The sequence below is a fragment of the Myotis lucifugus genome, unplaced genomic scaffold (genome assembly GCF_000147115.1).
Source record: "Myotis lucifugus unplaced genomic scaffold, Myoluc2.0 scaffold_83, whole genome shotgun sequence".
Lineage (NCBI taxonomy): Eukaryota > Metazoa > Chordata > Mammalia > Chiroptera > Vespertilionidae > Myotis > Myotis lucifugus.
In genome coordinates this window covers 3,823,820-3,849,235 of record NW_005871131.1, presented here as the reverse complement: position 1 = coordinate 3,849,235, position 25,416 = coordinate 3,823,820, and the positions used below count along the sequence as shown (strand labels likewise).

Genomic DNA, 25,416 nt, shown 5'->3' with positions numbered 1-25,416 from the left:
CCCCCCCACTCATGGCCTCCCCCCCCCCCCCCCGGTGTCTGTGTCCATTGGTTAGGCTTATATGCATGCATACAGTCCTTTGGTTGATCTTTCCCCCTTATCCCCACACTCCCCTACCTTCCCTCTGATGTTTGACGGTCTGATTGATGCTTTTCTGTCTCTGGATCTGTTTTTGTTCATCAGTTTATGTTGTTCATTATATTCCATAAATGAGTGAGATCATGTGATATTTATCTTTCTCTGACTGACGTAATTTGCTTAGCATAATGCTCTCCAGGTCCATCCATGATGTTGCAAATGGTAGGAGTTCATTCTTTTTACAGCAGGCGGTATTTCATTGTGTAGATGTACCACAGTTTTCTAACCCACTCATCTGCTGATGGGCATTTAGGCTGTTTCCAAATCTTGGCTATTGTAAATTGTGCTGCTATGAACATATGGTTACATATATCCTTTCTGACTGGTGTTTCTGGTTTCTTGGGATATATTCCTAGAAGTGGGATCACTGGGTCAAATGGGAGTTCCATTTTTAATTTTTTGAGGAAACTCCATACTGTTCTCCACAGTGGCTGCACCAGTCTGCATTCCCACCAGCAGTGTACTAGGGTTCCTTTTCTCCACATTCTCGCCAGCACTTGTCATTTGTTGATTTGTTGATGGTAGCCATTCTGACAGGTGTGAGGGTGGTACCTCATTGTCATTTTGATTTGCATCTCTCTGATGATTAGTGACTTTGAGCATTTTCTCATATGCCTTTTGGCCTTCTGTATGTCCACCTTAGAAAACTGTCTATTTAGGTCCTTTGTCAATTTTTAATTGAATTATTTATCTTCCTTTTGTTAAGTTGTATGAGTTTCCTGTAAATTTTGGAGGTTAACCCCTTGTCAGATGTATCACTGGCAAATATATTCTCCCATGCAGTGGGCTCTCTTGTTATTTTGTTGATGGTTTCTTTTGCTGTGCAGGAGCTTTTTATTTTGATCTAGTCCCGTTTGTTTATTTTCTCCTTAGTTTCCATTGTCCTAGGAGATGTATCCATAAACATATTGCTACAAGAGATGTCTGAGATTTTGCTGCCAATGGTTTCTTCTCTTTTTACTATGTTTTTAATGTGCATCAATCTGAACCAGATTCTTTTTATGTGATTTTATGTTTACAGCGTCACTGAACTCAGTGTTCACGGCCCTGCTGGTTTTGTCTACTGGTTTTGTTTTTTTCTTAGTTAATACCTCTTCATTCTGGAAAATAAATGTAGAGAGGTATGAAGTTGGGATATGAAAATCATCCATAGTCTCTACCATCCAGGGTGACACCTATTAACATTTTGTGTTTAAATAGGGATCTCCCTTCTCTTTACTTAATTCTGCATGTGAGACCTTCCCATTATCAAGTTTTTTCTCAAAAAGAATGTTTTTAGCCACTGTATAATGTTCCATTTTATGGTTTACACTGTAATTTATTTTCATCCCCTGTTGTTGGTCATGTTAGGCTATTACAACAACGCTGCGCTGCTGCCGAGGGGTTTTCTCCTCCTGTAAATTATCCTAATGACGGCCCTCAGGGTGCTGTTTGGTCCCAGTAGTTCAGAGATGCCTGCTGTTTGCTAATGAATGAAAACATATGAATAAACACTGATGGTGGCAGTGCAGATGGTGGTGTAGTAACAATGATAGGTAACATCCATTTCCTACTGACCATGGGCCAGCACTTGGCTAAGCCCTTGACATACTTTTTCTTATCTAATCCTCACTACAACTTTGTGAGATACTATGACCACACCCCTTCCACATAAAAGGAAACCGAGACCCAAAGGGGTTAGCTTTCCCAAGGTCCCTCGGCTTCCGAGTGGACTTGAAGCCATGACTGTTTGACCTCAAAGCCTGTGTTCTTTACCTAAATCCGCGTTGTGTAGCCACAAGACTGGGCTCAGATCCTATTCCAGCACCTGCCTGTGCCAGTCACTTCAATCCTCTGGTACTTGGATTTCTCATCTATTAAAAGGGAGCAAAACACAAGAGCCTGCCTGGTGGCTCTCCCAGGATCAGCATGAGGGTCAGATGTGCTGGAGGCCACACAGCGGGAAGGTGTCATTTGTCGGTTTAAGTTAAATGTTCTCACCAAGCCTTACATGAGACACTCCTCCGCTGGGCTGCTGGAGAACATTTTCTGGTCCCAGCCGTAGCCGCTGAACATTTTGGCTTAACCCATTGTCGTAGCAACATAGAAATGTGTTTTCCTCATATAGCCCCTCGCTTCCAGCCCATTTGATAATAAACTGTCTGTTGCAAAATAGCAATGGAGGCATAAAGAAGTTCCTGGCTGGAGCTCTTTTTTGGAGCGTGTTATCTTTGGCTGGAGAGACCTTCTGTTTTTTGGAAAAGGTGAGGGAGCACCCTACGGAACAGGCAGCATTAACAAACCAAATCTGTTCCATCGCGCCTCACCTGCGGGCCTTACATTTCCTCTGACACATGCCCCCACCGGACAGACAGCCCCCTGTGCACCTGCAGCATCTTTTCCACATACCAGCTCGGCATAAACACGAGCACCCATTTCCTCAGTCTGCATTATCTCTGCCTGTTATGGCTGTTGTTATTGTAGCTGCTAGGAGTTACGAGCTTCGGGTTTTTGACTCATGTGCTAGGCAGCATTCCCTCATGGAAACTCTTGCTTGTCCTGGAACGTTTTTCATTCCAGACCCAGAACCTCACCACTATGCCAGGAGGGGGATCTATGTATGTGTTTCTGTTTTGTATGCAGTTCCTCCCAAGGCTGGGTCCCTCTTTCCGAAGCGAGCCCCTGCTGGCCACCATAGACCACTGTTTCTCACCCCAGGGACAGCCAGCAATGTGTAGCGATGTGTAGGTTGTCATAACAGGGGCGGGGCACTACTGGCATCTAGCGATGAGCGGTAAGGATACTGCAGAACATCCTGTAATACACAGGACAGCCCCTCACCAGAAAGAATTTTCTGGTCCAAAATGTTAGTGGACATTTCAGAAGTAGCCTGAAACTCCTCTGTTTGGGTGCATGCACCCCACCACACTTGAGTCTTACCCTAGAGCAGCGGTTCTCAACCTGTGGGTCGCTACCCCTTTGGCGGTCGAATGACCCTTTCACAGGGGTCGCCTAAGACCATCCTGCATATCAGATATTTACATTACGATTCATAACAGTAGCAACATTACAGTTATGAAATAGCAAAGAAAATAATTTTATGGTTGGGGGTCACCACAACATGAGGAACTGTATTTAAAGGGCCAGAGGGTTGAGAACCATTCTCCTAGAGGAAGCAGAGCAGGATATTGGTTAAAAATTGGGGGGAGGAGAGGTTGGACTGAAATAGACCAGACCTAGGTGTCATTCTGAGTTCACCATTGACTGGGGTTTAAATTCTGGGTCACTGTTCATCAGCTGTGTGACCTTGAGCCAAGTGTCACCCTCTCTGAACCTCACGTTTCCCCATGTGCAAAACAGGGGAGGGACTCCTTACCTCGGGGTATAGCAGGGCTCTACAGCTCCCCTCGGGGCCCAGCACATACCGCATGCCATTCATTCATTAGGCACCCTCTCTGAGCCTCGGTTTCCTCATCATAAAATGGGAATAAATGCCCACCTTGCAGGGCGGTTGTGAGGATCGGAGAGAACTCACCAGAAGTGCTAAGCGTGGGAAGCACATAGCGGCCCCTGTGTGACATACATGGTGAACATCATGCCGTCCCTTCCCCTTCGTACCCTCGCCCAGCAGTCACCAAGGAAACACAAAACGAGGAATTCTTAGCAACAGAGCTCACCTGGGATGGCTCACATCTCTTTTTTTCTTCAAACCACAACCGAAGAAAATCTCCAACTCTCTGGGAAGGTTTTCAATAAATACATAAAAATATGCCCAATCTGACATTCAAAACATGAACTGGAAATTAAGGAGGTATAGTTGTTTTTCCTGTTAGGTTGATCATAATGTCCTGTTGATGAGAGTCTGGAAAAAGTGTACTGTCATGTCGTGTGCCTTTCTGGGACAGACTGTTTGGAGGTCAACTTGGCAGTACAGAGCAAATGTTAAAATGTTGATTTTCTTAAACAAGGACTTCTACTGAAGCAATCTGCCTTACAGGAATACCAGCACAGATAGGGAAAGGATGTTCACTGAGGCACTTTCTGTAATAGCCAGACACGGGAAAGGACCTGAATGTCCATCAGTTGGAGTTTGTTTGAGTCCATGTGGTCCACCCCGATATGGGGTACTAACTCGGCAGCCATTCAAAAAGAGTGAGGCCCAGCCAGGTGGCTCAGTTGATTGGAGCATTGTCCTGTACGACAGAGAGGCTGCGGGATCAGTCCTGGTTGGGGCACAGACCTAGACTGCAGGTTCCATTCCATTCCTGGTTGGGGTGCATACAGGAGGCAACCGATAGATGTTTCTCTCACATCTCTCTCTCTCTCTCTCTCTCTCTCTCTCTCTCTCTCTCTCTCTTTCTCTCTCTCCTTCTCTCTCTCTCTCCTTTCCTCCCTTCCTCTCCCTCTACAATCTCAGGTGAGGATTAAAGAAAAAACAAAGAATGAGTGACTTTGGGTGATGGAATGTTTTGAAACTAGATAAAGACGGTTGCACAACATTATGAATATACTAAAGGCCACTGAATGGTTCACTTGAAATATTGTTCATTTTATGTTGTGTGAAGTTTCACCTCAATAAATTATTATTATTATTATAATTTTTGGTAATCCTCACCCAAGGATATTTTTCCACTGATTTTTAGAGAGTGGAAGGGAGGAAGTGGGGCAGGGGAGAAACATCAATGTGAGACACACATTAATTGGTTGCCTTTTGCACAAGCCCCGGCGAGGGCTGGGGATTGAACCTGCAACCCAGGTATGACCAGTAATCGAACCTGAGACCCTTCAGTGCAAGGGCCAACACTAACCACTGAACCACCGGCTAGGTAGGACGATAAATTATTTTTTAAAAAGTCAGTCTTTTATACTAACACAGAAAGACATTGTTAAATGAAAAGATAAAACTTTGTTTTCTGTGAATGTTAGCAAATGTGAAGAAAAGGTTTGACAAGATCTAGAACAAACTTAATAGCATTCACTTCTACTAAATGGACTTAGAAAAATGAGAGGATTTGTACTTAATTTTTTTTTACACTTTTTAAAAAATTCTTTATTGTTGGAAGTTTTACATATGTCTCCTTTTCCCCCCATTGACTTCTTCCACCCACTCCCACCACCCAGCGCATGCCCTCACCGCCCCCCCCCCCCCACTTTTATAAACTTTTGTAACGGATGAAAATTTAAAGTTAAGATAAATTACTTTCAAAATGTGGGGGGGGGAGGGGGATTTTGAAGTTGGTCAGGCACTAACAGGTGGGCCGTTGATTCTCTCAAGTGAAAGTGGAAAATGTCTTTCATTTGAATCTGTTTTTTTGTGTGTTCCTCTCTCTCCCCTTTCCCCCAGGCTGGGATCAGAACCACTAACTGAGATGAGTGGGTTATTTGATGACTCACTTTGCTTGTTTTGACCTTTCCGTGCCTGTGGCTAATTGATTCTGCGTGCTGGGGATCTGCAACATTAGTCTGCTCCCTCTTTCAGAAGGGCCTGTTTGCAGGAGATCACAAGGATTCATGAGATACCATTAGTGAACTGCGCATTTGGAGCAAGTACTTTCTTGACCAGCCCGGGCTGGCCCAGCGATCGTGAGCTCGAGCTCGTTAATGAGCCCAGCAGCTCAGGGATGCCATGTCAGCCTAAGGAGCTGTGTTGCTACTTGCAGACAGAACTGGCTTCCTGCTGGTAACACCCTGAGGCCCCTTGGAAATTTCTTTTTACATTTTTCACTTACTCATTTTTCTTGAATTACAAAAATTTGTAAACTAGGTTAAAAATTACCTATAATGTAGTCAGGTAAAAAAAAATAGAGTTTTGTGGCATCCCGTTTATATCTTCGCTCATGTGCATTTTTTTCATGATCATAAACTGTTCATATAATGATTTTTTTTTAAAAATTTTTTTATTAATTTCAGAGATGAAGGGAGAGAGATAGAAACATCAATGATGAGAGAGAATCATTGATCGGCTGCCTCCTGCACACCTCACACTGGGGATCAAGCCCACAACCCAGGCATGTGCCCTGACCATGAATTGAACCGTGACCTCTTGGTTCCTAGGTCAACACTCAACCATGCCAAGCAGGCTCATATACTGATTTAATCTTTTTGCATAGAAGGGAATTTTCAGCTGTTAAAGTTGTCTGTTAAATTAGCTCAGAATTGTCTTAATGACTACATAATATTCCATTAAGCAGATGAGTTATACCTTATTTAGCAATGTTCTCATGTGAATAGTTGTCTTAAAATTGTCTTTTGTAAATTTTGTTGAATCTCAAAATATTTGGAAGCTACCTCATGTCTTAGTAAGGATGACACATATGTCACATATAAAATCAATTCTTGCCCTCCGTAAATTTATAATTCAGAGCAGGTGACCACTAAGTGTAATAAAATGTGATTGTTACTGTATCAGCAATATGTCCAAATTGCTTTAGGAGAGCATGGGAGGACATTGGTAAAACCTTCCTAGCGGAGGTGTTTGAGTTATATCCTGAAGACAGTCAGGAATGAACTAGGTAAGAAATGACAGAAAAGCTTTCTAGGAAGAGAAGACTTCTTGAAAGAAGCACAGAAGATGGCAAGGCATGATGCATTTAGGGAATGGCAGATAGTCTAATAGGGCTAGAGATACCATAGTAGGGCTAGAGAATGGGTGAGTTTCAGGAAGTAATACTATATACATGCATGCTCTGGTCCGATTATAAGAGGCATTCTGTACCACACTGAAGAGTTGGAAATTTACACTGAAGGCCATAGATATGTGGCCACAGCCATGGCAGGGAGCACTTGCTAAGTAAGAATGTGGGTTGTTTTGTTTTTTAATATTTCTTTTATTGATTTCAGAGAGGAAGGGAGAGGGGGAGAGAGAAAGAGAGAGAAACATCAATGATGAGAGAATCATTGATCGGCTACTTCTTCACACCCCCTACTGGGGATCAAACCTGCAATCTGGGCATGTGCCCTGACCAGGAATCAAACCGTGACCACCTCCTGGTTCATAGATCAATACTCAACCACTTAGCCACGCTGGCCAGGCAACAATGTGGTTTTTGAACACAACAACACCTCATTACTTTAGCAAACTTTCTAATAAGTGTGTTGAAATCTTCTAGGCTGAAGGCTGAATATGGTGCACATAGCTTTCTTCTTGATCATTTGTATTTGTCAAGAGAAAGCACTGTGGTAGCATGTTTCAGCCCTAAGGGTGCACTTTGGGTGCTTAGACCACCCCGAAAGCTACTGGGACCTCTTTGGAAAATAACTCGGGGACAGGCATCATTTGCTTGATGTTTAGTATGTGTATTAGTTGGTACTTTTAAGTTGACAGAACCTTAACTGAGATGAATGCAAACAGAAAGGAGAATGTATTAGCCCCTTAGTCTAAGAGTGGCTCTTCCTGGCTTCAAGCACAGTGGGATCCGGGGACTCTAACCATGTGGGTAAAGCGTGTTCCCTCCCCCCCTCCCTCCATTGGTGTCTCTCTCCATCCTTCATTCTGTGTCCCTTTATTCTTTCCTATATCAACCGACTCTTCTCTGTGACCAGGGAGAGTAGCTGCAAAAAACTCCTGCTTATGTTAACTCTTGGAGCTCACCATCCCAAAAGAATAAAGAGTCCTTCACTCTTCCTCCCATGATTCATGAAATTTCAGGGAATCACATGCCCCTTCCAGACCCAGCATGGAGTACTCTGATTGGTCAGGTCTGGAGGAGCCCAACCAAAGTGAGTGAGTAGAATAGCAAGGAGAGTGGCCTTCTGTTCCTAGAAGGAGGAGGAGAGTAGGAGTAGAATTCTTTAAGGACATCGACTACTGTTCAGTGTTGTTCTTCGGAAGAGTGGAAATGTTTATTGGAAAAAAGTAGACCCATCGCTTGTCTGAGAGCTGCCTTTGTGCATGTTCTTGTGTTTATCCAGATCGTGGGTACTCCCAGCACATGCGGGAAAGTGGCCCCTTGCCCAATTTTCCTTAGCACGTAGGCTCAAGACAATGCCCTCCTTCCCAAAAGGCCTCTGGCATTGTCCTCTCTTTCTTGCAGATGTCTGATTTATGTTCTGTCAGGGGCAGGAAGCTGCTCAAGTGATCCACCCAGCCCTGCGGCCCTCGTGACGGTTTGTTTTTCTTATTGTTCAGCGTTCCATTAGCTTCCGCAGCGAGAGCCGTCCTGACATCCTCACCCCCCGGCCCTGGTCCAGAAATGCCGCCCCCTCGAGCACCAAGCGGCGAGACAGCAAGCTGTGGAGTGAGACCTTCGACGTGTGCGTCAATCAGATGCTTACATCCAAGGAAATCAAACGTCAGGAGGTAGGCGTGGGGCCCACGGAGTTGACCGTGTGCCTGGCGGCAGGTGCACTGCACTTTCCCAAATCCATTCTCCTTGGCATGTGTAGAAGGAAGACAAATGGGGGTGTCAGACCTTTTAAGGAACCGAGAAACCAGCATTCAGCTGGGTGGGTGTGGCCCCCACTTGAAAAAGAAACTGATCTAAACATCTGGATTTACAAAGAAGGTGAATTGGGACGTGTCTATTTTCGATCCTGGAATTCACAAAAATAATCATAATCATTTAGTGATACTTTAATAGCAACTTCTATAATATGTTAAAATATTCAGTTAATGAAACTTTGATTCAGTGTTGTGGAAAACTCTTCTGGGGAATGCAGTTAATTTCATTTCCGATAAGTTTTCTGTACCAAAAGCCCTAAATGGCTATGATCATATTACCCTTTATGGAGAGTTCATCCCATGCCAGGCTGTGCTAAATACTTCAAATGTGCATCATCTTGTGAAATCCTTAGAATTTATATTTTTGAGGCAAATTTGACCTTGGAAAAGGGAGTACTTGAAAATTTTCTAGGTTTTTGACTCAGCAATTCTTTTCTAGGAATCTATCTGCCAGGCACACTTATACACAGATGAAAAGATGTACGTGTGAGCTCATTCATCACAGTAACGTTTATAATAGTGCCAGAAACAGCCTGAACATCTATTACCAGGGAGTGGTTAAATAATGAATGTCCATACATGGAATTCTGTGTAGCTGTAGAAACACACAAAAAGTGCTGATATGTATGAATGGCTAAGTGGATAAAGCGAAGCACAAAATAGGGTGAAGAGTATGCTACTATTTATGTGAAATAAGAAGGAAGGAAAAATGAACGTATGTGTTTTTAAGTATATATTTGCTTTTAAAACCATAAAACATAACCCACACCTGCAACCTATGTTCATGTTGACCAATATCACCCCAATTTAATAAATAAATAATTTTTTTAATTTAAAAACATACAACATTTCTGGAAGGAACACAAGGAACTGGTAACATTGTTGCCTCCTCGGAGGGGAACTGGGTGGTTGGAAGGAGGTGAGAGGGAAAGTTTTCAGCAAGTATAAATTTGTGCACTCTAAATTTTGAACCTAAGCAATGCATTGTCTATTTTAAAATGAGTAAATAAAGCATTTATTTGCACTCAAAAAGTCCTGTGAGGAAATATGACAAGATCTTAATGATGGTTAACGAGATGATATTATGGGCATTCAAAAAAAATTTCTCTTTATACTTTTCTGTGTCTTCCGAGGGTGACTAGTGTGCATGTATTACTTGTACAGCCTGATAGTGGGAAGGAAGGAGGGAGGGACTGATTCTGCAGGTGAGGAAATCAGCAAGCACAGTGAGCACCAGAACATTGCAGAGCCAGCCTCTGAACCCAGGTCCTGTCCTCTTCCAAAGCCCTCGGTCTGCACGGTGACACTGTGCTGCCCCCCACAGATAACTGACTGTGGCCTCCTAGCCCATTGTGGAGTTCTGTGATTTTCATCTTCTGGGGTCACATTTGGTCAGACTGTCAGGCTATGTACGTGAGCTCTAGTAAAACAGGTGTACAAGGTGAGGAAGGTCCTAGGAAAGGCTAGTTAAGGATGTTGTTCCAATGCACTTCCTGGTTCTGTAGTTATGTAAGATGCCACCATTCGGGGAAGCTGAAAAGGCTGTGTACCGGACTTCTCTGTACTATTTGCTTAACTTCACACGTGAGTCTATATTTCAAAATAAAAGATTAAACAAAATAGAGTAGCAGGAGGGCATGGCGTCAAGGCCTTACTAGGCCTCGGAGGGACACCATGTACTGGGCCCCAGCGAGTGTCCAGCTCCACCAACCCCAGGAATGGAGGGGTTCTCCACCCTGCTCACTTCTGCCCTGTCGTCTAAAAGAAATGTAGGAGTCCCCGAACTAGCACCACCAACATGGAGTCTTTTCCTAATGTAATGTTTGCCACCATTTAGACTCCCAGAGGAGAGTGGAAGAGCGTTCTGCACACCATAGCCTTTAAATTATGATGGCTTAATAGAGCCAAATTGGACATGGTCCCTTTATGCACTCTTGCACATAGCCAGCTCCTGTAATTTTATTTATTGTACCGTGTAGGCCTGCAAAGTAATTGAGAATGAATTAACTTCACCAGACATTTAGAGCGATAAAATATTAGACTCTTCCTATAATTCCAGCCTCAGGACAAGAGTTGATAAGAAACGTTTTCCGTTGAGATGCACCTTATGTTGAGTAGAAGGAAGACAAATTGTGATGGCCCAATGAATAATGCTGCCACATCCATCACTGGGAGCAGACCCTGAATCCTTCACTATGATTGCCACTCAAACAAACTCGTATCCGTGGCTCAATCTGTAATTATTTTACTTAAAATAGTTCCCTCTTGTTTGGCTGCATCAGAGATCTATAACATGAAAGATGACTTGTTGGATTGGAAACATATGTTGGAACCCCCTTTATCCCACAAACAGATAAGCACATTATACAGAAGTTTTGCAAAATCTTTCCTTTGTAGTTTTTAGCCACTCGATACATTTGCTGCAGGTCAATTTAACTTTTTAAGAATCCTTTAAAAATACTTAAGAAGTAAGTAGATTTGGAGCTTTGAGCGCTGTTTGAATTTGGTCTCATAAATGAGATGCTTCAGTGGAGGTATTTTATCTTTCCTCGCAGGCGATCTTTGAGCTTTCCCAAGGAGAAGAAGACTTAATAGAGGACTTGAAATTGGCAAAAAAGGTAATTTTAAATCCAGTGGTCATGTGAGTCACCTCATGTTTTTTCCCTCTAACTTCACAATTCTAAGGTTGTCTTTATGAGCACTCTTTTTATGACTAAGGTTCATCCAAAGTTGAGAAGAACCTGCACAAACCAAGCAGTGGGGGAAATGGCTCAAAACAAGAAGGCTCTCTGGACCTGGCACCTTTAGGGGTTCTCCTCTGCATGCTTCTAGTGCACCTCAAAGAATACTTCAGTTTAATCGGAAAGTGTTGGTGGAGGGCTGGCTTTACGTATGTTTTGTTGTCCTAGAAGTTTCACGTGCAGGGCCTCCTTATCCACGGGAGAGAAAGTGTAGATGGTCTGAAACTGGAATTGTGTGTTAGAAATAGTCATTTGAATCTCATAAGTGGATAATATGGTTAAGTGAGTCACTTGTGTACTATCATGTAAGTTAGGGTCTTTTATATGGAAACTAGAGGCCCAGTGCACAACATTTGTGCACTGGGGATGGGGAGTCCCTCAGCCCGGCCTGCGCCCTCTTGCAGTCTGGGAGCCCTCGGGGGGATGTCAGACATCCTTAGCGCTGCCTCGGGCTTCTGGCTGAGCGGCACTCCCCCTGTGGGAGCGCACTGACCACCAGGAGGCAGCTCCTGCGTTGAGCGTCTGCCCCCTGGTGGTCAGTGTTCATCATAGCAACTGGTCGTTCTGCCATTTGGTCAATTTGCATATTAGCCTTTTATTATATAGGATTTGTTTTTTAATCACATTGTGTGTGGGAAGGTGGATGAAACCCATGCTTTGTAGCCTATGTAGTCCTTTTTTTTTTTTTTTTTCATTCTCACCTGAGGATATTTTTCCCATTGATTTTTTTAGAGAAAAAGGAAGGGAGGGAGAAAGGGGGAGAGAGAAAGAAATATTGATGTGAGAGAGACACATCAATTGGTTGCCTTCTGCACCTGCCCTGACTAGGGCTGGGGATCAGACCCGCAACCCAGGTATGTGCCCTTGACTGGGAACCAAACCCAGGACCCTTCAGTGCATGGGCCAATGCTCTAACCACTTAGCTATACCAGTCAGGGCTTGAACTAGTTCTTAAACATATATTTAACTTTCCATGTGTTTTTCTTATCTTCCCAATTAGCTTTATAAATCTTGAAGGCAGAGACTGTGCCATCTGAGTCTTTGTATTCTATTACAGTACCCTGGAAATAATTGGGTGTTCTTGTGGGTTAATTATCACTAATAAGAGGTGGTAATAATGTAAAATTTTAAAACATACAAATCAAATCTGCTCTATACTTAGGATTTGTGCCCTTTCCTAGATGTATGATACACTAGAATTTAAAAAAAAAATCTACTTTGGTTTATCAACAACCACAAAAGGCTCAAGGCAATGCTGGATTCCCATCTGCTCCAGCCACACCCATCTGCTGTTTCTGCAGCATTATGGGAGAAGTTGTTGGGGAGAGCCAAATATTTTGTTATTCTCAGGGCCTCTCAGAAACCATTTACATTAACAACTTACTTCCTCCGAGTTTAAATGTTTGCTTCCATCTCTTGTGGTTCTTGCACAGGCCTATCACGACCCCATGCTGAAACTCTCCATAATGACAGAACAGGAGTTGAATCAGATTTTTGGAACACTGGACTCTCTGATTCCTCTACATGAAGGTATAATTTTGTTCCAAGGATGAGTTGTGACTTGTAGCCTTAATTGAGCTGTCTTATACAAGTCATGATTATGTAATAATGTGAGTAACCCAGAACCTACCTCCAGCCTCCTTCATATTTGAATGCCTAACAAAGTAAGCGTTCTGTTTGTTTACCAGAGCTCCTTAGTCAGCTTCGAGATGTCCGGAAGCCTGATGGCTCAACTGAACACGTCGGTGCCATCCTCGTGGGCTGGGTAAGAAAAGTTCTCTGGTCTTGATTGAAGATAAATTTCAATAATTTAAATGGAGTTTCATATTAGCTAGACTTCTCTTTTTATTAACAAACACCGAATTCACACCAGAAACAAATAAAACAGCAAATTCCTAGTAAAATTTATCATTATAGTTAGGCTGTAGCTCTTCCAAGCAGGGAAATAATTTTTTTTCTTATTACACATTTACTGCATTTAAAGAGAACATACCCCTTTATTTCAATAAAATAAAGTAACATTAGTTAATGTTCTATTCAGGCCAATTATAATATAATTATTACCAATTCTATTCCAGTACAAAGTTAGGGACATATTCCTATCCATCATCATAAAAAAACTTTTAAATATTTTAAAAAATATATGTTTATATTGATTTTTAAGAGAGAGAGGAAGGGAGAAAGAGAGAGAAACATTGATGTGAGAAAGAAACATCCATCAGTTGCCTCCTGAAAGCACCCGATCAGGGATTGAACCAGAAACCAGGGTAGGTGCCCTGACGGAGAATCAAACCTGTGACCTTTTAGTTCATGGGTTTAAGCTCAACCACTGATCCACACTGGCCAGGGCCATAAAAAAACTTTTATTCAGGCTGTCAAAAACCTCTTATAGCCAAATGTAGTTTCATAAACAGGTGATAACTAAATGATGTTGTTGTTTAGCATATATCTGATTCTAAGTAACTTCATAGAATGCTGACCTTCATCTCAATATCACCCCTTTTCTTTCCTAATTGAAGAGATCAGCTGCAACCTTAGATCAGGGCTTCTAAATGTATGGTCCTGCTGAACGTGTGTTTTATTGGGTCCATAAGGTGGTTGTTCATTCGACTGATTTATTTTAGACCAGGCATGTACTCTCTATTTTGCCACAGGCCCCATCACTCCTATGGCATGCTTCTGTTTCCCTCTGTGAATGCTTGAGTGTTCTACCCCAGCCCCAGGTGTTTTCCATTTGTTATGAACCAGGTAGTGAAAGCAGAGTACTCTGATCACTTCTTCCAGTCAGGATTAGGCCTCTCATCCTTCTGATCCACACAATGATCTAGAACAGGGCTGGGAACCTTTGTTCTGCCAAGGGCCATTGGATATTTATAACATCATTCCCAGGCCATACACAATTACCAACTTGAAAGTTAGCCTGCTCTGTTTGGTCAAACATTTAATTAACTCACCCCTAATGCTCTCACAGGGCCAGACCAAATGATTTTGAGGGCCTTATAATGGCCCGCAGGCCAGACGTTCCCCACCCCTGATCTAGAAAATAGGCAGATCGTGCCAGAACAGCAGGGATTAGGGTCATCCGCTGTTTGGAGAATGTTGTGAAGGTTATGAGCTCTACTCTTACCATGTGCGTTCTCTTTATCCAGTTCCATTTGCATTTGTGTTTTAGCCTTCCCAAAACCTTCTGGCTCCTAAGTTTTGACATTGATCTCTTTTTTTTTTAATGTATTTTATTGATTTTTTACAGAGAGGAAGGGAGAGAGATAGAGAGTTAGAAACATCAATGAGAGAGAAACATCGATCAGCTGCCTCCTGCACATCTCCCACTAGGGATGTGCCCGCAACCAAGGTACATGCCCTTGACCGGAATCGAACCTGGGACCTTTCAGTCCGCAGGCCGACGCTCTATCCACTGAGCCAAACCGGTTTCGGCGACATTGATCTCTTATAGTAACTTATGCTTCTCAATTACTGCCTTGATCCAGAAACTTTGAGGGTTTCCTGACTTAGCTAGCGTTAGTTCGGGAGTCAATTTTAGCAGAGAGGCTGAAATATCCCAAGGGCTTCTGAAAGGCAAGTAATGTTCTCATATGAATAATTTAGGAAATGTGCTTTAATATTTCAGGAGAGGTCATTCATCTTATATTTTTGACTTTCATTTTATTATAAGCTGTGGTAGATGTTTTAACTTCTTTAGCCCACAAAGAAATTTCTCTAAAGAGAGCCAGACAGCTGGAGACAGAGAAGGTGCAATGAGAAGAGAGGGTGTGCTCACTGTGCTTACACTTCTGAGTCTGTGGGCTGCTTTGATGGGGGCCAGGGGCCAGGGAAACCCCACTCCAGAATCAGCGTGGTGACTGCTGTTTCTGATGAGATGGCAACATGGAGCTGCATGGTTTCCTTAGACACCAACATACAAATTGTCAGTTTGTATCAGAAGCAAAAGTACAGGCATTTGCCTTATTAATTTTTTTTTTTCTGAAAGAAATGTTTGTCACTTCTATTAGAACATTGGTCTGCTCGAGGGGTAGCTTTTGCAGTCCTTTGGGCCCATTGCTATCTGCATCCTTCAGACATCAAGTGGGACTTGCAGCTTGAGGAGCAGCCTAACAACTGGCCCGTTGTTACCAGACCTCATAGAAACGGTCCTTGTTTATCAGGCTGACGAGCTGTTAAATGTTTTCCCTCTTTTAACTGCAGATGTGTCCGTGCGAGTGGGAACTGTAAACCAAAGGGTACATCTGTTTGAGTTCTGGTCTTTTTAACAGAACAAAATAAACATCTTAGTGGACTTTGAATGAGAAAAGTCAGAGCCATTTGACCCATGAAAAATTGATTTATTCCCCCCATAAGAAAAAGAGGGGGAAAAAACCCTTTTAAACAAGTGAGTCTGCCAAGTGGGTTAGCCCTGACCAGTCCTTTTGACCTTTGAATGAATCAATTACTTTTACTTTGAAAGCCTTATAGGAGTGGTGGGGTTTTTGGGTGGTTTTTGTTTTTCAGGGAACCTCCCTGGGTACTAAGATCAGTCTCCCTGAGGGGTCAGCCTGCTCTCATCAGCCTCCCCATCATAAAGAAACAACTTCCCACTAATACTCATCTTCACACTAATACTTCTTTCAGTAATAAAATAATTGATAAGCTCTCCAAGGCACAAGTTCTCATGTTAATTTGGGTTTTAATTCAATTTTAATTCCAAGGAGAGAGGCAGGGCACATGAAAGCAAAAATATAGATTTGTTCTGTGTCACTTTTCACAATGCTAGGGAGATAGAAGGAATTTCTAAAAAAAAAAAAAGTGAGCTTCCCTTATAAATTCTTTCTTGATAGTCTATTTAAAGAGATGGTGAGTGCAGAGCTTTGCAGGTGGGATGGGGAGAGAACACACTCAGACTGGTTTTGTCTCCAGCTGAGCATGTAGTCTTGCTTCTCTAAACCACAGTTTCTTCCATAAGAATATTCTAGGGATAAATAATAATAATAGCTGGCACTTACCGATTCTTAACCAGGAACCACATTCATGCTACACTTTTTATTCTGCTTATTTAACTAAAGGAGGGGAGGACATTAGTCTATGCATTTTGTAAGTGGAGAAACTGAGGCTCAGAAGGGTCACGTGACTAGTAACAGCCCGAGTTACGGCTTTGAAACGATTCTCCCTGATCCCAGTCTGTCCTCTTAACCCCTGTGCTGTCTGTCACCTCTCACATTTCATATAAGTACACGTGTATGTAATTGGGAACCAAGATGTGTACAGTCTTCATTTCCTATCTAGCTATAGATCACCTGTGGCCTTTTCTAGTCAGTGGACTGCACCAGATAGCCTTGCAGGTCATGCCCAGGAAATGAGCACCCTGTCAGGTGTGAACACAGGACCAGAGCCCGATTTGGTTGCCATGGCAGCAGGGGCGGCAGGATCAGAGAGTAATGGCTCATTGGGCAGCGAGCAGCAGTGTCTTTGGGGCCTTCTCACTGGTTTACATCCGACGGTTACTGCTGATTTCTTTCTCTGTAATGACCACATTAGACATTTCCAAGTCTCTTTAAAAGGCGAGGAAGTGGAAATGAAATTGAGAGGGCCTGAGGCTCCTTTTAATTAACTCTGAAAATCTAAATTACAACCCACAAACCACATCTGCTGTGTGTGTGTGTGTGTGTTTGTGTGTGTGTTTACATACGCGTGCGCGCACCAGTTATTACTTTCATATACAAGGTTACGGAAAGAATTTCTGCAACTCTTTTTTAACACAAATAGAGGTTTTCCATAACATGTAAAGAAGGTAGACATTTCCAAGGAATATTAAACTCAACAGTGAACTTTTTAAACATTGCTTCCTTGGTATCTTTTTTTTATTTCAGTCACTGAAAAAATAATTTCAATAAGAGGTGTAAAAGAAGCAGCAGAATATTTAAACTTTGACCCACGGTTCAGATGCTGCCACAACTTATTTTTAAGCCGTGTTCCCAAACAATCAAATATTACCTAATCTGGTAATTCATTAAACATTCATTTATTTGTTAATTCAGAATGCAGACTGCTGTATAGTAGGCCCAGTGCAAAGTGCTAAGGTTAAAGAAACAGAAGACTCTCTTGCCCTGTCTTGCACTGAATCCCACTGCAGAGCAGGAGTCGTGGTGGATGTGGCTTCATAGTCCGAGGGAGAGAAGAACACAGCAAGGCCGTTGACTGCATTTTATTGCCTCCAGGAACTTTCTGGAAGCTGACAGCCAGTGCATTAGGATGCATGGTATAGGGTGCCTCTTTGAGGGAGAAGTGGAAAAGGGAGGTGAGAAGCCCTTTCCCTGAGTCTCTGACTCCGTGTTTGCACGATTGGACTGATGGGACACCTCAGAGAGATTAGTATTTTGCTGGAAGGAGAGAGTGGAGTTGAAGTGTTCCAAAGTCTTTAAGCTTAAGTTGTTTTTTGCATGGTAGTATGATGTTAACCATTGGGTAGAGCCAAGAATGACTTCTGGCCTGTCAGGACTAATTTAAAAGATTTTACTAAATGCTTCTTGCATCAAGTTTTTTACTAATTACATTTTTGCTTTAATTTCTTGGAGTTCCTTATAATCTGTCCACCTTTGAATCAGTCAACCTTAAACTAAAGCCGAGGTGCTTTTTCCAAGCTGTGCCAAGGGCTGGCTGCAGAGTCTGGCTGCTTGCTTGCTTTTTATGCCACTAAGTCTTCTAGATGTGTTTCTTATGAATAATTTTAAAAGAAATGTTTTAATAGGAGCTTCTCCCCTCACCAGGTACTTTTGGAAGTTTAGGAAAATTATGAACTACATGCATATGCAATAATTTTAGTTCTTTTGTTTCTAGCTTAGCTTAGCAGAAATGCAAACAAATTAGGATAGGGGTCTTAACTATCAAGAAAGTAAACACGCAACTAAGACAATTACTTTGTGCAAGCAAATCGGAGCCAAAAAACACTGTTCCATTGTCATCTTGAAAATTCCACTGGTCTGTGTCCTTCAGCCTTTGCAGATAAAGGAACGTGGGCCAGGCCCGGAGACCAGTTAGGTTTTGTTCAGTCCCAGCAAGTGAAGTCAATTGTAGCTCCAGTGATTGTAACACTCCAACCCTCTTCTCATGTTCCTTTCTTAGCTGCCTTGTCTCAGCTCCTACGACAGCTACTGCAGCAATCAAGTAGCCGCCAAAGCTCTGCTGGACCACAAGAAACAAGACCACCGAGTCCAGGATTTCCTTCAGCGATGTTTAGAATCCCCCTTCAGCCGCAAGCTAGATCTATGGAATTTCCTCGATATTCCAAGGAGCCGCCTGGTAAAATACCCTCTGCTCCTTCGAGAAATCCTGAGGCACACGCCAAATGATAACCCAGACCAGCAGCACCTGGAAGAAGCTGTAAGTTTCTTTCTTTCTCTCCTGCCTTATTATTTTCCCCCATGGGACGGTAGAGGATTAGGTAAATGGGTGAATGAAGGGTCTCTGGGTACATGGGCTTCTGGAAACTTGAGTTCTAGGCCTGGCTCTGTTATCAACCATATATATATATTTTTTATTTTGTAAGTCACTTCTCCTCTCTCAGTTTCCTAACCTATAAAATGTAGTGTTTACGTGCAATGCACTCTAAAGTTCCTTTGACGCTACAATTTTTTGGTTCTGCAATCTGTTTGTTACCATTGCTGTGAGGGTCAAAATCTCTGTGGAGATGTTAAGCTGAATATCTTTGCCTGGTTAGCAAATTGGAGTTGCCTTTCACCTGAGCCCCAAAGCCCATTTTCGAAATCAGCACCCACTTAAAATGTAGCTCCAATCAATTGGATGCAGGCCTCCAGTGAATGTTTATCGAGATGGGGGAAAATGGGGTCTACATCATGAGAATAATGTGAACTGTGAGCATTCTGCCCAGAGAGCTGGGTTCTGACTGGGGTACTCGGCGGGGCAGGCAGGGGACATGGCGGGCTGGAGGAGCAAAGGGCCTGTGCAGGGTGTGAAGATGTGACAGGACAGGTCCTGCCTGGGCAGAGGCATGGAGCGGTCAGCCAGAGGTTGAGGATAGTCTGAGGAAGCAGTGGGAGAGAAGGCAGAGGATGGGGGTTGATAGCTGACTATAGAGGATTTTAAATGTCATTTGGAGACATTTTCTCTTTGTTGTGTTTTTGTTTTCTAAGTAGCCGGGATTCAGGTTCAAATCCCAGCTCCATCGCAACAAACTGTGTAACCTTGGACAAGTTACCTCCTGGCCTGTAGGACGGGGGACAGACAAGGAGAGAGTAGGGACAGTCTCTTGGTGCAGCTGCCCAGCTGTGCAGTCAGAGGAGCCTGCTCAGAGGTGGCAGTAGGTGTGGAGGCTAAGAGACCAATTCATAGGGCTCGTTCCCTGACTGGGTCTGTGACAGTAGCAGAAAGAGGATGTGCGTCGGTGGTTTGAAAATCAGAAGCCTTGAACCTGCTGAGCACCCTGCCCATCTCCTCCCAAAGAAGGGCTTCATAATAAGTAACAACAACAACAACACTAACAGTGATACCTGCAGACGTTTCTTGAAAACCTAGTAAATCAGCTCTTAGTTCATCTTCAGAGTAGTCTGTGAGGTAACTTCTTGTTAGGACCATTTTCTAGATGAGGCTTGGAGGGGAAAACAGTTTGTCGGGTCCAGAGCCGGCAAGGGATGGGGCTGCTGTCTGAGCCTGTCAGTGTAGATTGCAAATCCAGGGCCGTTTCCACTTCCTTGTGATCCTATACCGCGGAGCGGAAAGCCTGGCTACTCTGGGCCCTGTTGCCTTTGCAGTTACAGAAAGCTGCCCACCAGGCTTTGCGGAGAGGCCTCACTGGTGCAGAGCTGGGCCAGTGCCTCCATGTAAGGACAGAGAAGAAAGAGAAAAGACTCTCCTGATTCATGAGGTGTCTGGCAGGCCCGACTTACACAGACCAGGCCCCCAGTCCAGCACGATGGGGGATGCGGGCACCAGGGATGAGGCCCATCTCACTTCATCATGTCTGTTTTTATTACTGGGAAGAGTGCAATAGGGTTGCCTCCTTTCCATATTTCATCCCAGCCAGTGTGTGGTCTGCAGGAATAAAAGCAGGGAGCTCACGCTAGTCTAAATAATTACTTTTTTAAAGCACACAAGCTTGCTTATAGTTTTATTGTGAAGATTTCTTTTTAATATGCAGCATGAAAGAATAATACTCTGTGTATAAAACACACCCAGTGAGCTAAAGCTTGAACTAAAAGGGAAAAAAGAATATGATTGTTTGCACCACTTTCCCTAGTGCATAAAATGTGATGCCCTTCTCCGAAGTTGACTCTGCACCTAGTAATTCAGGCAGATTTGTGCACGAAGCATGGGAAACCCACATTGGAAAATGTCTGCAAAGCAAGTCTTCTGAATGCCCACTTACACAATGTAGGCACAGCACTTTTTAATCTTCTTTTCAAAATCCTTGTGGCATTACCTGAGATGAGCAGAAATATGTAGCCCTGTACTCTTGGGAGCATGGTGAATGTTTGATAAAGATAAATGTAGCCTAACTTACATGTTCCCTGAATAAAGTTTCCACCTATGAAAATAAAATAAAAAACAGAGAACACTAAGTAAATTGCTTCTACACCAAGCGTTCAGTCCTATGACTTAGATCTAAAGAAAGTCTTGCTGCTAATGCATCACATCGTTATTAGAATTTCTTAACAGTGTTTCGGAGGCTTGATAGAAATTTCCCCCAAAAGAGAAATTCTTAAAATACGACTCTGTATATTCAGATATTCCGGGAGCTAGCTGTTTAATGTTTTAAATTCTCAGAATGGTTTCAGCCAGAAGATGATCCTGAAGACTGTCTCTCCCCTCTGCCAGTTGCTGTTCCCCAACTCCTATAAAATAAAAAAATCACTGCAATCAATGGGAAGAACAGTCCTGCTTTTGATGCAGCAGCAGTGAAGGCTGCTATTGTTGGTTCCTGTCAGGAGCCTGTGAGGAGATGCTATTACCACCCAAGGGACTAGCCAGACAGGGCTTTCAGATTCCACTTTGAGGATGATGAGTCCAGCATATGTGGGCTTAATCCCTGTTCAGTTACGAAGTATCTCTCGTCATCTCCCTTTACTGGCCCCTTCCCTTTGATTTGATGAGAGATGCAACAATAAATTTAATTGAAATGTACAACTGCCATGACTGTTTGCTTTTGGCAGTCTACTATATTTAGCTTTGTTCCTCGATGAAATTCTACAAAATAAATTCCTCTTAGGAACCAGTGCAGAGAGAGTAGACTCTGACGGTGTACAGGTGGCTATAAATACAAAATAAGATTTTTTAATAAAGCAGATTCAGAGTTACTATTATAAATGTACATATAGAATAGGGAATAACACTGATGGTTTCCATTGTTTTGTCTCTTTATACTTTCAAACACCAGAGAAAAAAAGCACCTTTGAAAGTAGTCATAGCTGCCTAAGGAACCACGTGGTGTTTGAGTTTATTAATCTTCATGTGATATGCCAGCTCTTCAGTTCCTGAGTTAAATTAGGAAGTGAACACGTCTTTATGCCTGTGGTGCATCTTCCTTCTGGTTTCCTGAACCCTTGCAGGAAACTCAGAAAATTGACTCAAGTGCTGGTTAATGTCAGCTGCCCAGTTTTACTTAGTAATAATTAACTTATAAGATGAGTCATAACAATTAATGCTAAGATCTTTAAAAGCAAGGAAATATATGGATTCTATAACATATTAAAAATGTAATAAAATAAAAGGATAATGAATCAGTAGCTCAGGTACCTCCCATATATTTTTAAGCTTCATGAGGATAGAGACCCTCCCATTTCTTTGAATGCACCCTATGTTAACAATGAACAGATGCTCAACGAACATTAGTTTAATTAAGTTAAAGGATGAGTCATAGCTTTAACATATTTTGTGCAATTTCTTTTTTTGTTTGTTTTTTAAAGTAGCAGTAAATAATCAGTCATCTTTGAAAACCAAAAGGGGAGCCCGGCCGGTGTGGCTCAGAGGTTGAGCGTCAACTTATGAACCAACAGGTCATGGTTTAATTCCCGATCAGGGCACATGCCCAGGTTATGGGCTCAATCCCCAGTAGGGGGCATGCAGGAGGTAGCTGATCAATGATTCTCTCTCATCATTGATATTTCTATCTCTATCTCTCCCTTCCTTTCTGAAATCAATAAAAATATTTTTAAATAAACAAATAAATTAAATAAAAAATAAATAAATGATCTTTGAAACTCTCAGTAGCTACAAAAGTATACAGATTATGCATCTGTTCATAGGCTACCTCACCAGGCTTTAGCTTGGAGCTGTACGCTTTTCTGTCACACTCACGTGGATGTTCCGGTTATAACTGGTAGAAGTTTTCATCCAGTTGCTTTGAGAAGAAGATCATTTCACTCGCATGTGAAAAATAATCACTTAACCATCTTAGAGACAATTCACTACCACTTCAACACGTTACAAGACCTGGTCACTTTTTAGCTCTTTCAGTTACCACCACCGCAGGGCAGTTGGGACTTTTGGTCTTTTCACTATTAGAGGACAGAGGAAGTCATTACTTTGCCTTTGATTGGCGTCTTAGTTTTTATTCAGCTGATTTCTTGTTCCTTTGTTTTCTAGTATTTTCTAACTTCTAGATGTACCTATGTGATAGAACAACCCATCAGAATTCACGCCCACTGATCATGTCTCAGTGCCATGCTGTTTTTGTTTCGTTTTGCTTTGCTTCATTTTGTATTAACAGCATTGCATCCGCCATTGCTTTGAAATCCCTCTGCCCCCTCACTTGTTCACATGTGCTGAGGCTTGGGCCTAAGTGTATGTAGTAGCTGTGAGTCCTGCCTATCGAAAATAGTACCTTATATCTTGTCCTCTCAAATAAGATTATTCATAAACATTAGTTTTATATACAATACAAATATCTGTATATGTTTACAGATAAATGTATGTGGACATATGTATAAATACATGTATATGTAGTGTATGTGTATAGATGGATAGATACAGCATATTAAAAGCATTCTATTTTTCCCCTTTCCCAAAGCAGCAACTTGGATAACAGAATCTCAGAATTAGATCCAGGTGGATCATGGCGACCTTCTAGGCCAGCGGTTCTCAACCTGTGGGTCACGACCATCGGAAAACACATATAGCATATCAGATATTTACATGACGATTCATAACAGTAGCAAAGTTACAGTTATGAAGTAGCAACAAAAATAATTTTATGGTTGGGGGTCACCACAACATGAGGAATTGTATTAAAGGGTCGCAGCGTTAGGAAGGTTGAGAACCACTGTTCTAGGCTGAGCCCCTGGGACTTGTTAGTGTGGGTGGCTTGCTTCCATTCCCCATACTCTTTTTGTTTCCATAGATAAACATCATTCAGGGAATCGTAGCAGAAATCAACATCAAGACTGGGGAATCTGAATGCCATTATTATAAAGAACGGCTTCTTTACTTGGAAGAAGGCCAGAAGGACTCTCTGATCGACAGCTCGAGAGTGCTGTGCTGTCATGGCGAACTGAAGAACAACCGGGGCATGGTGAGTGGTTACTCCCCTTCAGTGGTCTCTCCCTGGGCCTTCCCCAACACTTAATCCATTTGATGCTGAGCCTCCTGTTACTATGCCCTCCCTACCCAGGGTCATGTTCTTTAGACAAAAATGGCTGTTCCATTGTCTTTTATATCAGAGAATCACATATATTATACATGTTTATATATTATACTAGAGGCCCAGCGCGCGAAATCACGCGAGACCCAGACCCGCCCTGCACAAGCCGCGGGCCCCACCTCCACCGCACCAGCCCCGTGCCAGCCCCACCTCGCCGTGAGTCCCGGCCCGCGAGAGGTGCTCCATGTACCTCCTGGTGATCAGTTGTTTGGTCGTTCTGTCGTTATGGTGTCATGACCACAGGCCTTTTATGATATAGATGGTTATAATCCTATATAATAAAAGGGTAATATGCAAATTGGCTGAACAACTGGTCACTATGACACACACTGACCACCAGGGGGAAGACATTCAACACAGGAGCTGCCTCCTGGTGGTCAGTGCACTCCCACAGGGGGAGTGCCACTGGGCTCATGGCTGGCGAGTGCAGCGGTGGTGGTGGGAGCCTCTCCCGCCTCCACGGCAGCGCTAAGGATGTCTGACTGATGGCTGGGGAACAGGCCTAAGCCATCAGTCGAACATCCCCCCCAGGGCTCCCGGACTGCAAGAGGGTGCAGGCTGGGCTGAGGGAACCCCCCGAGTGCACAGATTTTGTGCACTGGGCCTCTAGTTTATATATAACATATATTACAAATACATGTTTATAATTTATGTATACATATTTTTTTTTAATTTTATGACCATAACATAGAAAGAATTTTGGAAAACAACATAGAGTTGCCAATGTTTTATTTTGTTTGATCGTAACCTTCTAAAGCAAACACAGAACAGTTATCTCCTCCCACTTGGATATCAGGAAACAGTGGGTGATCTCAGGGAAACAGCTTTCGCATGGAGTGCATTTAACATTGTGAGAAGCTCTTTTCTTTCATAGGATTGGTACCCATCTACAGACTGACATTTTGAGACCAATGTTTTGTTTTTTTAAATAGTAACCTACCTTCCATTAGCTGTGTATCTACCTCTGACCTGTAGATACCCCATTTCCTGGCTTTTATTCTTGAGTAGATATTGAAATTGTTCTTCCTCTCCTATCATGGCACCTTGGACAAGTCTCCCCTGGAGTGCTTACTGCAGTGGGTTGCAGTTCTCCACCTCTCTGTCAGTATCTCCCGTTATACCATACTCTTTGAGAGAGGACTGTGCTGTGTCAATTCCCAGAACCTATTATGAGTGAGTGAATGAATGACTGAGTGAATGTTTATATAAAGAAAGGATGAATTTGAATTATATGAGAGTTCAAAATTCATTCAACTGACCAGGCTATTTTTATGTATAGTCAGTAGAAAATAATGCTAATACATGTTATATGTTATAATTTTTATGTTATAATGTAAAACGTATTTTATATAACATATAAATTTTATTATCTACACTATATATTTAAATTCAGTGTTGAGAAAGAGTCTCTACTTTTACTGTATTTTACCTTCAGTATCTTGGAATGAAAGCCAAAACTATATTTACATTTTAAA

At 42.6% G+C, this 25,416-nt stretch overlaps 1 protein-coding gene across 4 annotated transcripts in view; it reads left to right on the top strand.

Annotated features, from left to right (window-relative positions):
* Window positions 1-25,416, top strand: part of ARHGEF3 (Rho guanine nucleotide exchange factor 3) — a 242,527-nt gene that overhangs the window by 211,009 nt on the left and 6,102 nt on the right. For all 4 annotated transcript variants that reach the window (XM_014457705.2, XM_006090863.3, XM_023755717.1 and 1 more), the window contains 6 exons: window positions 8,246-8,416; window positions 11,113-11,175; window positions 12,732-12,828; window positions 12,987-13,063; window positions 18,412-18,669; window positions 23,642-23,812. In XM_014457705.2, coding sequence (XP_014313191.2) covers window positions 8,246-8,416; window positions 11,113-11,175; window positions 12,732-12,828; window positions 12,987-13,063; window positions 18,412-18,669; window positions 23,642-23,812 — 837 coding nt within the window. The remainder of the gene's footprint in view (window positions 1-8,245; window positions 8,417-11,112; window positions 11,176-12,731; window positions 12,829-12,986; window positions 13,064-18,411; window positions 18,670-23,641; window positions 23,813-25,416) is intronic.